At 41.0% G+C, this 13,316-nt stretch overlaps 1 protein-coding gene across 3 annotated transcripts in view; it reads left to right on the forward strand.

The window, feature by feature from the left end:
* The first annotated feature begins 438 nt into the window (after positions 1-438).
* Positions 439-13,316, forward strand: part of plekhm3 (pleckstrin homology domain containing, family M, member 3) — a 38,570-nt gene continuing 25,692 nt past the window's right edge. The window contains exons 1-3 of one of the 3 annotated variants that reach the window (XM_026295321.2): positions 439-486; positions 2,854-3,898; positions 9,140-10,243. In XM_026295321.2, coding sequence (XP_026151106.1) covers positions 3,376-3,898; positions 9,140-10,243 — 1,627 coding nt within the window. In that variant the 5' untranslated portion in view covers positions 439-486; positions 2,854-3,375. Of the gene's footprint in view, positions 487-2,537; positions 2,733-2,853; positions 3,899-9,139; positions 10,244-13,316 lie in introns of those variants that run through there. The other 2 variants (XM_026295320.2, XM_026295319.2) reach the window with 2 other exon arrangements.

The raw sequence follows: 13,316 nt of genomic DNA on the forward strand, positions 1-13,316 counted from the left end.
GATTTTTTTAAATCCCATATCCAGACAGTAAAGGTAATGGAAATGTCCTGTGTGTAACAGAATTGATTTAATGTAGAACGCATTAGTCAGAGACAGAAAATTGATGCTGAGAAAATGTAAAAAAGTTTTGGTAAAACTGATGCTGTACTTTTTACTTCACTAAATTAATTTAGTCTAATAACTGAAATTAGAGGCAAAATATAATCCATAAATAAATGATGATGTGTTTCTATAAGATAGGAGTAATACAGTAAAGTAATTGAAGTTAGGCCCCAGTATTACATCTGAAAAATTAAAGTGATGTACAAATTAATTATAGAATATATAACTGAATTATGTAATATATTATTATTTTGTAAGGAGGTAAACTGCAATCAGCGTATAATGTCCAAACGTCACCCGGAACCTTTGTCCTGCTGCCTCCGTTCCACTCAGAGCGCTTTATCGTGACGGGCTGCCAAATGACATAATGGTAAACACAGTAAGGTGAGTCTGAATTTACGTTTTGCAGCTTGTACATGGCACCAGTATAACCACAGGACAATACCCGTTCATATTGAGTGGTACGTGATCGTTATGGTTTGATTGAACGAACAGTTTTATCTCGTATTGAAACGATATTGTTCAAGGATGCAGAGCTGCTAGCGTTAGCCGCTAGCTAACTAGCCCCGGCTCACATCACAGTGGCTGTGGTTGAAGTCAGGCCTGATTATTGACCAGAATGGTTGTCGATATTATCAGTGATATAATCTGTGTGCCTCGTGTTAGACAGCACGTATTAGCAAGCTAACTGTGTGTTTGTAGATGGTTTGCCTGTGTCTTGATAGGTACAGTCACACCCACACAGAAAGAACAGGGCTGAGGCTTGAGTGAGGTTATTTTTAATTTCTCGACTTGTGTTTGATTTAGAGCTTTAAATTAAGCTCTCACCTTCTTTTTAAAAAGTTTGAATTGCATTTTTACATCCTGTTATGAATAGTTTTATTTGCAGTGCTGAGCAAATGGTTTGGGCACTAAAATAAAAATATAGATGCTTGAAAATAAAGCAACTAGTTTTTATTTATTGAACAGTAAACATCATATGAGGCACAGTCAGTTGTTCCTCTAAAACAGCAAAGCTTCCTTTGTTTTTAATGAACATGTTAGTTAGGTTGTTCTAATCATCTTGGAGAAATGACTGCAGTTTTTTTTGTGGATTATCATGTAATATTAAACTGGCTCCATGATGTTGAGAACAGGGCTCAGTGTGGGCCACACCATCTGTTCTTCTTTTTGCTGATGGCAGTTTTTTTATGACTCTGTAAATTTGTTTTCATGCTGCAGAATGAATTTGGAACTGAATAGATGCCTCCCCAATGGTGCTGAGTGCTTGGGAAGAACCTTTGAAGAACTGAATATGTAAACATGATTGTATGAAGTAATATTAAATAAGGTGTGTGTTTAAATGTTGAATGGCTTCTGTGAGCAGCTGCGTGTGAAAATTATTAATTAAATTTATGAGACGTTAAACCAGAGGACACTGGGTTTACGAGCAAATGTCACCAGCTCACATTTTAGACATATTTTAAAAAATAATTAGACTTGCTCCATGATTCATTCTTGAGTTTACTTCATCACTGATAAAACAGACTGTGATCTGTGCTCTCCCAGCTAATGCAGGCTGCTTCAGTTGACAGCATGTGTGAGTCAACAGGAGATCAGTGGGACGCTCAATGAGTAACTAACCTCGCTGGTGATGCTCAGTTAGGTCAGAGCTGTATCTGCAGGCAGGTGATGTCATGCTGAATATATTGGCTGTATATGGCGTTAAATTGAAAATGGCATCAAATTAGTCAGTGCTAGCTATCGGTACTACTTGATGTGTCAGTAAAGGTGCTACTGTTTTTACAACTAATGCTTTGTGATTTAGCAAAAGGAAAGAATATAGTACATAGAATATCTACAAAATTTTGTGTTCAGATTTGTTTGTGATAATTTTTTGGGTCCTTTATTATGTGACATACATATGAACTTTATTACTAGCAAGATGTAATCCAGCGAGTAAAGCACACTTGATTTTCACACATTTAAGTTAATTTTCTTTTTATGTTTTTTACCTATTTGGATAAGGTGGGAAATACATTGTACTGTTCACATTCACAAAATGTCACTGTAGCCAATTTATTGTCTTACTCGAACACACAATAAATGCCCAAATAAAACTGATAGATTGTTATTACTGATATTTATGATAATCCTGTCATCTCCAACAAATTATAATGGATAATTTGTGAATATTCAATATGTTACCCTGCTGACTGGAAATTGAATTGCAATGATGTAATAGTATTTAAATAATTTATATGTGGAGAAAAGTGAAAGCTTGGAGAAGAAAATCAATGAGAACGAGACAGCACAAATGAGAAGGAAAGAGGTACAGACAGAGAGACAGAGGAGTGGAGAGAATCAGAAGAGACAGACAGCCAGGCAGATGGATGGGAACCCCACCCAGGCCTGCTTCCTCTCTGCCTTCTCAGTCCAGTGATAAGCAGCAGAGGAGGAAGTCAAGTATTATTTCATCAGGACATGTGAGGGAGGATGATCGTTTCTATTTGCTGAGAAAGAATCTGAAGCTCTGGTGTGAATGTGATGAAGATGCTGTAGGTGGGTAGGCAGTTTGATGCTTAAAGATGTTAAAATCTGGTTATCTTAAACTAAAGGCTCTGATTCAATTGTAAGAAGTCGTCCAAAGGGTGAGTTGGTGTTATGTTTTAAATGAATCTGTATTTTTACTGTCAGCTGTTTTTCTGTTCTTTATGTTTGCTCGGCATGCTTCCTCTTTACAATTTCCTCTTTCTCTCTTCTTTGTTACAGTCAAATTGCAAGCCTTCCCCCTCTGACAACCTCACAGCCACCTGACACACCAAAGATCACAAATAGTAAATTTGATAGTATATTCTGACTTCATGTCCTCAAGAACGTGTGTTCAGACCCTGAACCTTTGAGACAGAGCAGAAGGATTTTTTTGTTTTTGTTGGCCAGACTATGTATCAAAGTGGCTCGATTTGGAGAAGTCTTCTTTAGATCTGGCATGAAGCTGCAGTAGCTTTCACTCAAGAAGAGACAAATGTCAAAGACTTAAGAAGCCCAGAACCTTGGATAAAGCTGTATCTTGAGGCAGAGAGCAGGAGTTGGCTTCAGGCAGCAGTCTAAAAAGCTGCAGACTTTTTTGATTTTCTTTGCCTCTGTGTAGCTTGTCCACATATCCACAAGGATTTAATTTGTCCAGCTGACAGCTAGGTGTGTTGAACATGCGGATGCTGCTGATGTGGTTCATGTGCCAATTTTGGAAAACCATCTAGCTGTAAGATTTACATCTCAGGCGAACAGGCAGCCATGGAGGGTCTTGAACAGCTTGATATGGTGGGTGATATCAGCCCAGCCATGGAGGCCACAGAGGACTTTATCCACTGCATGGATGCAATACAAGGCCAAGGTCCAAGTCAAGGTCAGACAGGGAACTTTCAAACTCCCAGGCAGCCTAAGCAGCTGCGGGAGGTATCCAGCGCTGCACTGGGAAAGCTGAGCTCCAGCGGTGTGTGGAGCCTGTTGGCTGGAGAGCAGCCAGAGGTGGGGCCTTTAGGCCTGGCTTGGGCCGACAACTTCAGCGTACTGGGACTGGGGATGGGCCCGAGGCATGGCAAAAGAAGCCGGGCACGCTCCACTAATGACCTGGCAGCCCACACCAAGGAGTGCACCAACAATGCTGCAAATTCCTCATCTAACTCAGCCTTCAAGAAAGGACACAACCGGTCCAGATCGGATGTCAACTACCGTCCTTCTGCATACACAGACAACGGCCTGCCCACTGTGGACTGCAACACCCTGAAGAATATGATCCTTAACAACCAGCAAGAAGGTGAGTTCACATGTGTGGTCAGTCAGTTTATGATTTGATTATTTGATTTGGAAATTTCTGTGTTTGAATATTTCTGGCCTGTCATGGAGCTGAAAGATTAGGTGATTGATCAGTCAGCACACTGTGATCCTGATATACCCTGTGATCAAAGGCGATACGGAGTAATTCAATATCTCTGCGTGCACCACAACCAAAATTCAATTGAAGAAGTGCCAGGGGCAGATAAAACCTTGGAGAAATTATGCCCAAACAACTGCTGTCATAGCTGTCATTAAAGCTAAGTAGGAAAATATATATTCCCTAATTTGGGTGAACTGACCCTTTAATCACATTTGATTTACCTAATTGGGCATTTGTGTTGTGAAGAGCTGATGGCGCTTTGACTTGTTAAAAATGATGTCTTGTCCTCTGTTGACTAACTTATTAAACCTTAAATATTCTTAATTTTAGCCAGAAAGCCGGTCCCCTTACCTGTCAGTCACATGTAAACCTCCGCCTCCTATGCTCTGATCAATTGTCCATTCACTGGAAGGCTTTCTCAGCCTTTGAGAGGCTTTCGGGGGACAGAAGTCCTGGAGTATTTGTGCTGCAGATCAGGGCATATGCTGTACTTCTGTTGAAGCATCCTCAGAGAAAGCAATAATGATAGAAGATGATGATAACTTGAAATGACACAGCTGTGCTATGACAGTCAGTATTCAGACAGAGCTCCATGCACATACACATGCACATGTATACACACACACACACACACACACACACACACACACCATTTGTTTGTGTGTTTTGGCCATCTGAAGGCCTAAGGAGATCCTAAAGGATCCTGAGGGATAATAGCCTGTAATCCTGTCAGCAAATGGACTCAAATGAGGCGAGAGAAGAGGCAACCCAATTACCCAGCTCCTGACACTGGCAGGATTATTTAGTATTAGCATATGTGTGAAAAGGCATCAAGCTATTTAGTTTGGCTCAATGTGTGTTGAAAGGAGAGAAGTTGGAAAAGGATGGTAATAAGCAGAAGGCAGAATGATTTAGCTCAGCCTCACTATGTCTTTTCATTCACATTGGAAAAAAGTGGTGTGTTTGCTTTTCCATTAGTGACAGCTGGGGATGTTTATATGGTAAATGGAATTGATGATCATTATTATATACACAATATACATGTGTATATAGAACCAAACAGCTTTATTAAAGCCATTGTAGGCCTTACAACATTGCCTACTGAACTCTAATGGCTGCAATCATCTGTTTGTTTTGGTTACATACATTTCTTCATAAAAATTCAAAGTTCATGCTAGAGGACTGATCTTGCTTGCAGCCCTTAAAGTGAAAAAATGCAGCACTTAAGCTGCAAAGACTGCAGTGTGAGTTGTAAAAACAAAATAGTGAACACACTAAGTTGTGTTATCAGCAAGATTTAATACAAGAGACTTCAGACTTCTACAGTTAATCAGCTTGTAGTAGTCCTCTGAGTGACAAACCACTATCTGCTAACAATTAACAGGAGACCATAACCTCAAAGGATTCACCACACACACATCTCCTGCATACTCATACAAAACAATATGAGTAGAGTTGTGGAACAAAGCTCTCGGTACTGCTTAAACTAAATTTAACTTCTATCAAAATGATGGAAAATGTGGAGAGAAAATAGACCAGCTCATGACCCAAAGCATGCAACCACATCTGTCAGACTTGGAACATGTATGGCTGCCAGAGGAACTTGCACTCTGGCATTTATTGATGGTTTCACTATTGACAGAATCAATGGGATAAATTCAGAGGTACACACAAGCTTTCTGGCTGCTCTGATTCAACCAAAGGCATCAAAACAGTTCATCACTCAACAAATAGTCATCTTGAACATACAGCTATAGAACCAAAAACCTGTCCTCAACTTGCAGAGTCAGTAACCTCATCTTCCTTTATTGATGTAAACCTGCTCAAGGTAATGTAGAATCCATTAATTTATTTCAAATGAAATGTGCTGAAGCACAGAGCTTGGTGTCCAAAAAATATTTACCTGTCCAAATACTTAAATGTGTCTATCTGCAACGATTGACGACCTGTCCAATGTGTACCTACTGTACCTCTCGCCCAGTGCATGCTGGGAAAGGTTCAGTCCACTATGATACTGAATAGGATGAGTCCTACAATTTAGAAAAAAGATGTAAGTGTTGTGTGTCTACAGGTGCCTTCCCCAGCTTTTTCATTAACTTTGCCATCTATATGGATTTTAGTGTTGAGGAAGCCACAGGAATCTGTTAGATTGTAACACAGAATCAAATATTAATGACCACACCTCCCTAATCAGAGAGTGAGGCTGCTTGTTTAAGGCTGAAGCGGAGGTTTGCATCTTGATTGATTTAAGGGCAGCGGTAGTGAGGACAAGTTCACATCATTGAGAGAAAACGTAATTCTTGTTGAAAGTGTGTGTGTGTGTGTGTGTGTTTGTGTGTTTGTGTGTTTGTGTGTGTGTGTGTGTGTGTGTGTGTTTGTGTATTAGACTATTACTGGAGTGTGATGTCAAAACTTACCAGGTGGAGATGAAGGCTAATCGAACAGAGCAGTTTTCTTTGCTACAGTGCCTAATTCTCATCCCGACCTTCCCAAGCGTGAAGACCGCCAATCAGCCAGACTTGATTTCTGCTAAACTTATTTGCATATTCATTTGTTCTTTTAGCACAAGGTTTGTTAACATGCAAAGTCGGAGACCTCGAGTGACACCATGTCTACTGCTTTTGTGATAAGATTGATGAGGTACTTGACTCGCCAGCCTTTATTTAACAGGAGCTGTACAGGACTAAGCTTTTCCTTTGCCCCTAAAAACAAGCGCTGTTTCTGCATTAGAGAAAAAACAATGCAATATCTGCCAATTAGGCTGCTTCTAGCAGTAGTTTACAATTAAATCGGTTGGTAAGGATAATTGATGGGGTGGGAATGAGTGATTGTTGTTATTTTTAAGTACATCTGTCAGTGGGTGCCTGTTGAGCATATACATACAGATTTTCAGGTCAGAACACGTTTTTGTTGAGAATTAGGATAGATTGTCCATTGATTGTATATAGTCTAGGTTTCTAAAATTCTGTACATATTAAAATTTGTGAACATGTCAAAGAATACTTATCAGCTGATTGGTCCTTGGTCTTTTCTGCCCTTTCTTCAGTCCATAAGGTTCATTTGTCTCTCACTGGTTTCATACTGTAGCTTGTGGTTTTTTCTGGCCTGCTCTCTGTAGCAGGTGCTTTTCTTGCTTCCTTTTCTGAGTGGAGATTTGAGAATGAAACAATACAGGAACTTTGAGAAATGATACAATCTTTGGCCCACATTTGGTTTCATTTGGCGATGTGGAACGCCTGTTTAAACCACTGAAGTTAAAAACTATTCATCCACACAGCAGTGGCATGTGTTGATATTTGTTTTTCAAAATGATTTGAATTCTTGTCAGGATGAATCATTGATACATCTCAAGTTCATACGAAGGTTTGTAGCAATATGTATTTCATCTTACAATTTCATTAATAGTTTTAATAAGATTTCTTAATACTGTCTTGCACTGACATATTTGGGGGTTTTCCTCTCAATTGTGACTCTCAAAGTTTCTTATTAGCTTTTCTTTTAAAATTCCTGGAAGATTGAAGATTATTATTTTACTGATAATCTTTCTTTGTTGAAGTATTTGTTTCTCTGTTGATGCAACATGATGCTGACATTTCTGTTTAAATTTGGAACATTGTCATAATATGTTGGAAATCAAATACACTGCGACATCTAACAAATAGTGTTCACAGCATTTTCTTTGTATTGTTGCAGTCCCTGTAATACATGTCCTGTCTTGAACATTTCGTTCAGAGAGCTCATGCTGTCCCAGTTAGTGTCCCAGCAGAGGTCATACTTGTTGTCTACCTGAGTCTGAACCTTCCTTAATCAACGAGAAAACAAACCATTATCACAGGAGAAGGAGAGTGAGACCAAGAGATGAAAGACATAAATGGGGGTAAAACAAACCTCCTGAGCAGCAGATTGTGATAGATTTGAGAAGAAAGGTCGAAATAGAGACAGGGTGTGGCTCCAGTCCTTGGATTAGGAAAGTGGGACTTTTTGCCCAGTGGCCTCTTTAACAATATTGTTTTTTTCCTGCCTTTGACAAGAAATTTTCTCACAGGAACACTCATGGAAAAGAAATGTTTGCTCAGAAAAGGCTGTGTCTTGCTCCTTCTTGGTGGATGCAGTCAGCTTGGGTCTATGGCAGCCACAGTGGATTTCAAGTTATTTCAGAGTCAAGGCAGAAAACATTAAAATCTACATCATAATATGAAGGAACATAGATGGTTCTGCATATTTAGTGTTTTTCTGTGGTCCTTCAACTCCACTGCAAGAGATGATAATTTGAACTATACTAAATTTAAGAACAATGGGGGTCTGTTATGGTGTACAGGCTTCTCTGGGTATTTTGATCTTTACCCACTTTGCTGAAGGTGTTTTGATGTGTTTGTAGAAGTGGAAAATGCTGTGATGGTACAGTATGTTCAAAGCTGAGGGTGGACGTAAAATAATGACCTGTCCCTGGTCAACAGCTAATATCATGGACCTTACCACAATTGAAAATAACAGATCAGGGCTGCGTTTCCTAATTACAATCGATCTTAGATGTTAAGAGCGTTTTCTGAGAGTATTTATATGAACACTTACATTTCTAAATGTTTCCCACAGCAGCCCTTAAGAGCAAGTGCACGTGCATGTTGTTAAGAGCTCAATGTTGACTTTGTGTGGAGCATTCGATGATCCGGACACACACACTATGGTATTTAACTGTCTGTAAGCTGTTTTATATGTTTAAAATACATCCACTGTAAAATGTAAGGAAATATTTAATGCTTGGAATAGTTCAGTATAAAAACAAAGCTTCACATGCAGACTACAGCTTTCAGCTTGCTGCTCTTTGTAATTTAGATGTAAGGGAAGGAATGGTGGAGCTTTTAAGGGGTGGATATTTCACTGAAGGTTTCAGTGTTTGTTCAATAAAGTATTCCTTTAATGCTTGGAAATGATCTTGCTAGCCACCTGAATCCAGTGACAAGGTTTAAATACCTTGTCAGAATATCTTCTGCCTGAGTGACAGGTCTGAAGTTCTTATTCAAAATAAAACAGATAGTTTCAAATGTGGTTATTGTGAACACACATATATCTCATTTGTGTTTCATTTCCCCCTTTCCCTTCCTCTTCTATATCTCTGCCCAGCTGATAAAAGCAGCAGTAGCAGTGTGGTGAAGCAGGGTGAGATGGAGCAGCGTGAGGGACCCCGTGGCCGCTGGACACCCTGCCATGTGGAGCTGACGCCTTGCGAGCTCCGGCTGTACACTCTGGACAGCAGTGCCAACCTCCAGCTGGGCACCGCCTACTCTCTGTCACACTGCCAGAGCGTCATCGCACCAGCACCCTGCAGTCAGCCGGGCCAGATCCCACAGCCCGCAGATCAACGCACACTCCAGGCTTTGTTCTTCAACAGCACACGTCTCCAGCTGAGGGCAGCCACCCAATGGGAAGCCATGGAGTGGAGACAGCTGATGTGGGAGAAGGTGCAAGCAGCCAGACCTGTGAGGCAGAAGAACCCCCAGTGTAAGACCGGATTGGAAAACCAACAGGTTCCAAAGTTTCCTGCAGCCATGTCTCCTTCCTCATCGCCCTCTCCGTCAGGGCTTGACACCAGGCCTGATGGCGACAGTGACACCCCCACCTCAGCAGAGGTGTCACTCTCCCTCCAGACTAATTTGGGCATCCTAAACAGACCCACCACCCTGCCTCTTTTCATCCACCGCTGCCAGGAGGTCCTCAAAGCTGGTCTGCTCCATAAGCTGATGGATCAGAACAACTGGAGGGCCTTCACCTTCAACCTGACCAGATCCACTCTCCAGGCCTTTCCCACTGAAGGCCTGGGATCAGTGTCCCAACCAGTCCTCCATTACTCCCTGGCCTCCTGCTTGACTGTGCAGCATGATCAGGAACCAGAACACGGAGAGGCAAGGACAGATAGAGGGGCATGTTTCCAGGTAGTGTTCTCTAAAGAGGTACTCCATCTTCGAGCTGACAATCAGCTAAAGGCCCAGGAATGGGTGGAAGCCCTGCGGGAGACTGTGGGTGGACAAAGACCTGCACAAGAAGAAGGATTTGGAGAAGGAGTTCCAAGCATCCAGGGAGTGCTGATGAGATCAAAACCATTCCGGGAGAGGAGGCAGAGGGAGGCCCAGAGAGCGAAGCGGCAGTCAGTCACCACCAGTTTCCTCAGTATTCTCACCTGTCTGGCTGTGGAGAAGGGACTCACTGCTCAGGGCTTCAGATGTGCAGGTGAGGGGCCTTTATTGTGCAACACACAAACTCTTGGATAAGAAAATAAAACATGATAATAAGATCTGCTGCTACTAGCCTTATTTTTTAATTAGGTGGTGTGCCCTTTGGTCACACGATTTCATAGCAAATTTGCCTACAAAGGTAAAGGTAAAGGTGGTAGTTACTTTCAATGTTATATGAAACACCCACAGTCACAATATACATCATAAGATATTCAGTTACTTTAAAAGCCAAGCAACACAGCGATCCTCTTATCAAATTCAGCAAGAAAAGAAGTGAAATTATTTCCCCAAATGTCAAAATATCCCTTTAAGTGATTAGATTTGATGCAAAGACAAAAATGCTCTCAAGTTGCATGATAATTTAGATAATGTGTGTGTCCTGTTCAACCGATGTATGAAGGATGCTATCTATTTGAGAGATTCAGCTTTTCCAGGTTTGGGGAATTTTTCAGATTTTGTCATTACCTTTTTTCATATCCAGTCCCAGTACAGCCCCTGTCCTCCTTTATTCTTCCTTTTAGTTGCCATACCGGGTCCTTGGACAGCCCCATAAATGGCGGGTGGTGCTTTTACTCTCCCTGGGTGTGAAACGTGGGCTTCCTCTCTCTCTTTTGGGAGAGCTTTGAATAATGACCGCTCACCTCCCTTTTTATTTGTAACAACTGGCTTATTAATGCAGGTCTGTTTGAAAGGCCAGCTGAAACAGGAACAAGGACAGAGGCCGTCTGGGGGCAACTGATGATAATTGGTAGGCTTAAAGCACTGGAGGAGAGGGAAAAAAATGGATGAATGAATGAATACGATTGAATAAAAGCAGCCTGGGGATGCTACAGTGGTCAGGCCTAGTCGTAGTTGTTTGATTGAAGGGTTTCTGGGAGGGACAGCTGGACACGTCCATTTTCTATACAGAGCACACCTTGCTCACTCATTTATGTCGCCCCTTTTCATTCAGACTTGCAGCCTTCCCTCTTTTGGTCTCCCTCTCTCCCCTTATTTATTGACTGTATCCTTTCTTAGTCTCCTGCAGTGTTACTTAGCAGGTCCTGTCAAGGCTTTTACACCATTTACATTCTAGATCTTGAATTTGTATCTTAAATCCTTAAGATATTGTTAGAGGTCTTGTGTTTTTTTTTTTAGTTTTATAGTTGTTTTTTTTTTTTGAAAATTTATATTAAAATCTGGCTAATTTTATAATGAGAACCTTACATTTAACAGTGGGCCACCTACCCTCCTCTTTACTGTTTTTCTATCCACTGCCCTCCCCTGGCTCTCACCTCTCCTTGGTAGCCTGCCAGGTCCTTTTTATTGAGACAGGGCCAATTCTTTTTTTTTTTCCTTTTTTACACTTCAATTATTCTGTGCTAAACAAATAGACATGGCCTCTACCACACTCTCAGAGGAAATGCTGGTTAAGGGGGGGGGGTCAGAGGCTTAAAAGACTGATTATATGGGATTATTGATGCATTTTCAGTAAAAACCTAACATGCTCACAGTTAATACATTTTTTAAATGTGTCAGTCAAAAATAGTTGCTGTTTCAGTTTGATGCCATTGTAAACTAAATATCTTTGGGTTTGGGCAACTTGTCCTGTTGGCAGTCTCCTCTATTTTATAATTGATCTATTTATTGATTAACATAAATCATTGGTTGCAGTCCTATTGGTTAGTCAATGTCACCCCCTTTATTACTTTGCATGTTTAATGTTTATTTTACAATGATTATTACACTTAGTCGTGTTCAAACAGTGAACAAATTTATTGTTGAGTTGTTTTAAAGGTCTTCAGCAGGAACCAGTTGTGCCACAGATGCGAGTTAAGTCCAAGTTATAGGGGACAGACAAAGATGGTCACTGTCCTCTTTTTCTGCCAAGCTTTAGCTGAAATAGATTTGGACTAAACAGAAGGATGGGGAATTTAATTTTGTGTATCACTGGGTGCTGAAGCCATTAGTTGGCTGTTGTTCATGAGCTTATTTGAGAATAAGAAAAATATAATACCAGCTCTTTCCTTTAACCCACAGTAGTTGTGTCAGTATTAAATCGATCTAGACTTCAAGCTCTGTAGTAGTCTGTTTCTAATCTAAACACGCCTTTTTGATTGTGGTGATTTGATGTTCAGTAAGTCACTTTAGTTGAGCGTGTTTCAGCCCTGCTCCTTTCATTCTGAGTCTATCCATACATAAAGAGTGATTGGTCGTTTAGCATCAAAATGTAAATTCAACTGATAACACTTGCATCATTTTTGAAGGAAATGTTTTGTGTTTCTTTGAAGATTGTGACTCTCCATCACTTCTCACCACACATTGTAGAGTGTGTCCTCAGGTTTAGTGTCCCCTGTGCTTGCACTGGAGCACGTTCTCAGGCCCTCATAGACTTCGAGTGAGGCTTCGAGTGAAGTGTGAATCGTTAGATATGAGCAAATCGAGGAAGGCGGTGGGCTCACATTAAAGGATGGACAGTTTCTCTCTCTTGGACTCTCACACTCACATCCACCATCTTCCTATTTGTGCACATTTTCATTTGAGTGTTTGGTCGTTGTGAATGAGACACATCAAAGCTCGAGCTTCTCTCGTCTTTTCTGTTTTAATTCACACACACGTACATAACACACACGCACACCAGGGTCCTCTCAGAGGTGTGGTGGTTTGAACCAGCGGCGGGCAGATGAAAGCGTGAGCCCCTTTTTGCCCTGATGTCATCTCCCTCTCTCTTTCTGTTCCTCCATGTTTCTCTGCGTCTCTCCACCGTACACTCACCCTGGGCAGGTCAAAGTGACCCTCTCTCACTACAGAGAGCCGCAGTACAATCGGTGGACCTTTGAGCTATGTTTGAATTCCCATTCATCTTTCCCTCTGTCCCTCTTTCTCTTCATCCCTGAAAGACCCATAAAAGATCAGAGACAAGTAGAGAAAGCAGTTGTTACTCTGTGCTGATAATGGAGGAAGTGGTTAGCATAAAGTATTAACTGTTGCTCTAAATATTAAGAAAGGGGGTTTTAGTAGTTGTGCATTTGTTGGAAATGGAAAAAAGTGGTGGAAAATGAAGAAAATAGCAGTTTGTTTGTTGTGTT

The sequence above is a fragment of the Mastacembelus armatus genome, chromosome 21, assembly GCF_900324485.2.
Source record: "Mastacembelus armatus chromosome 21, fMasArm1.2, whole genome shotgun sequence".
Taxonomy (NCBI): domain Eukaryota; kingdom Metazoa; phylum Chordata; class Actinopteri; order Synbranchiformes; family Mastacembelidae; genus Mastacembelus; species Mastacembelus armatus.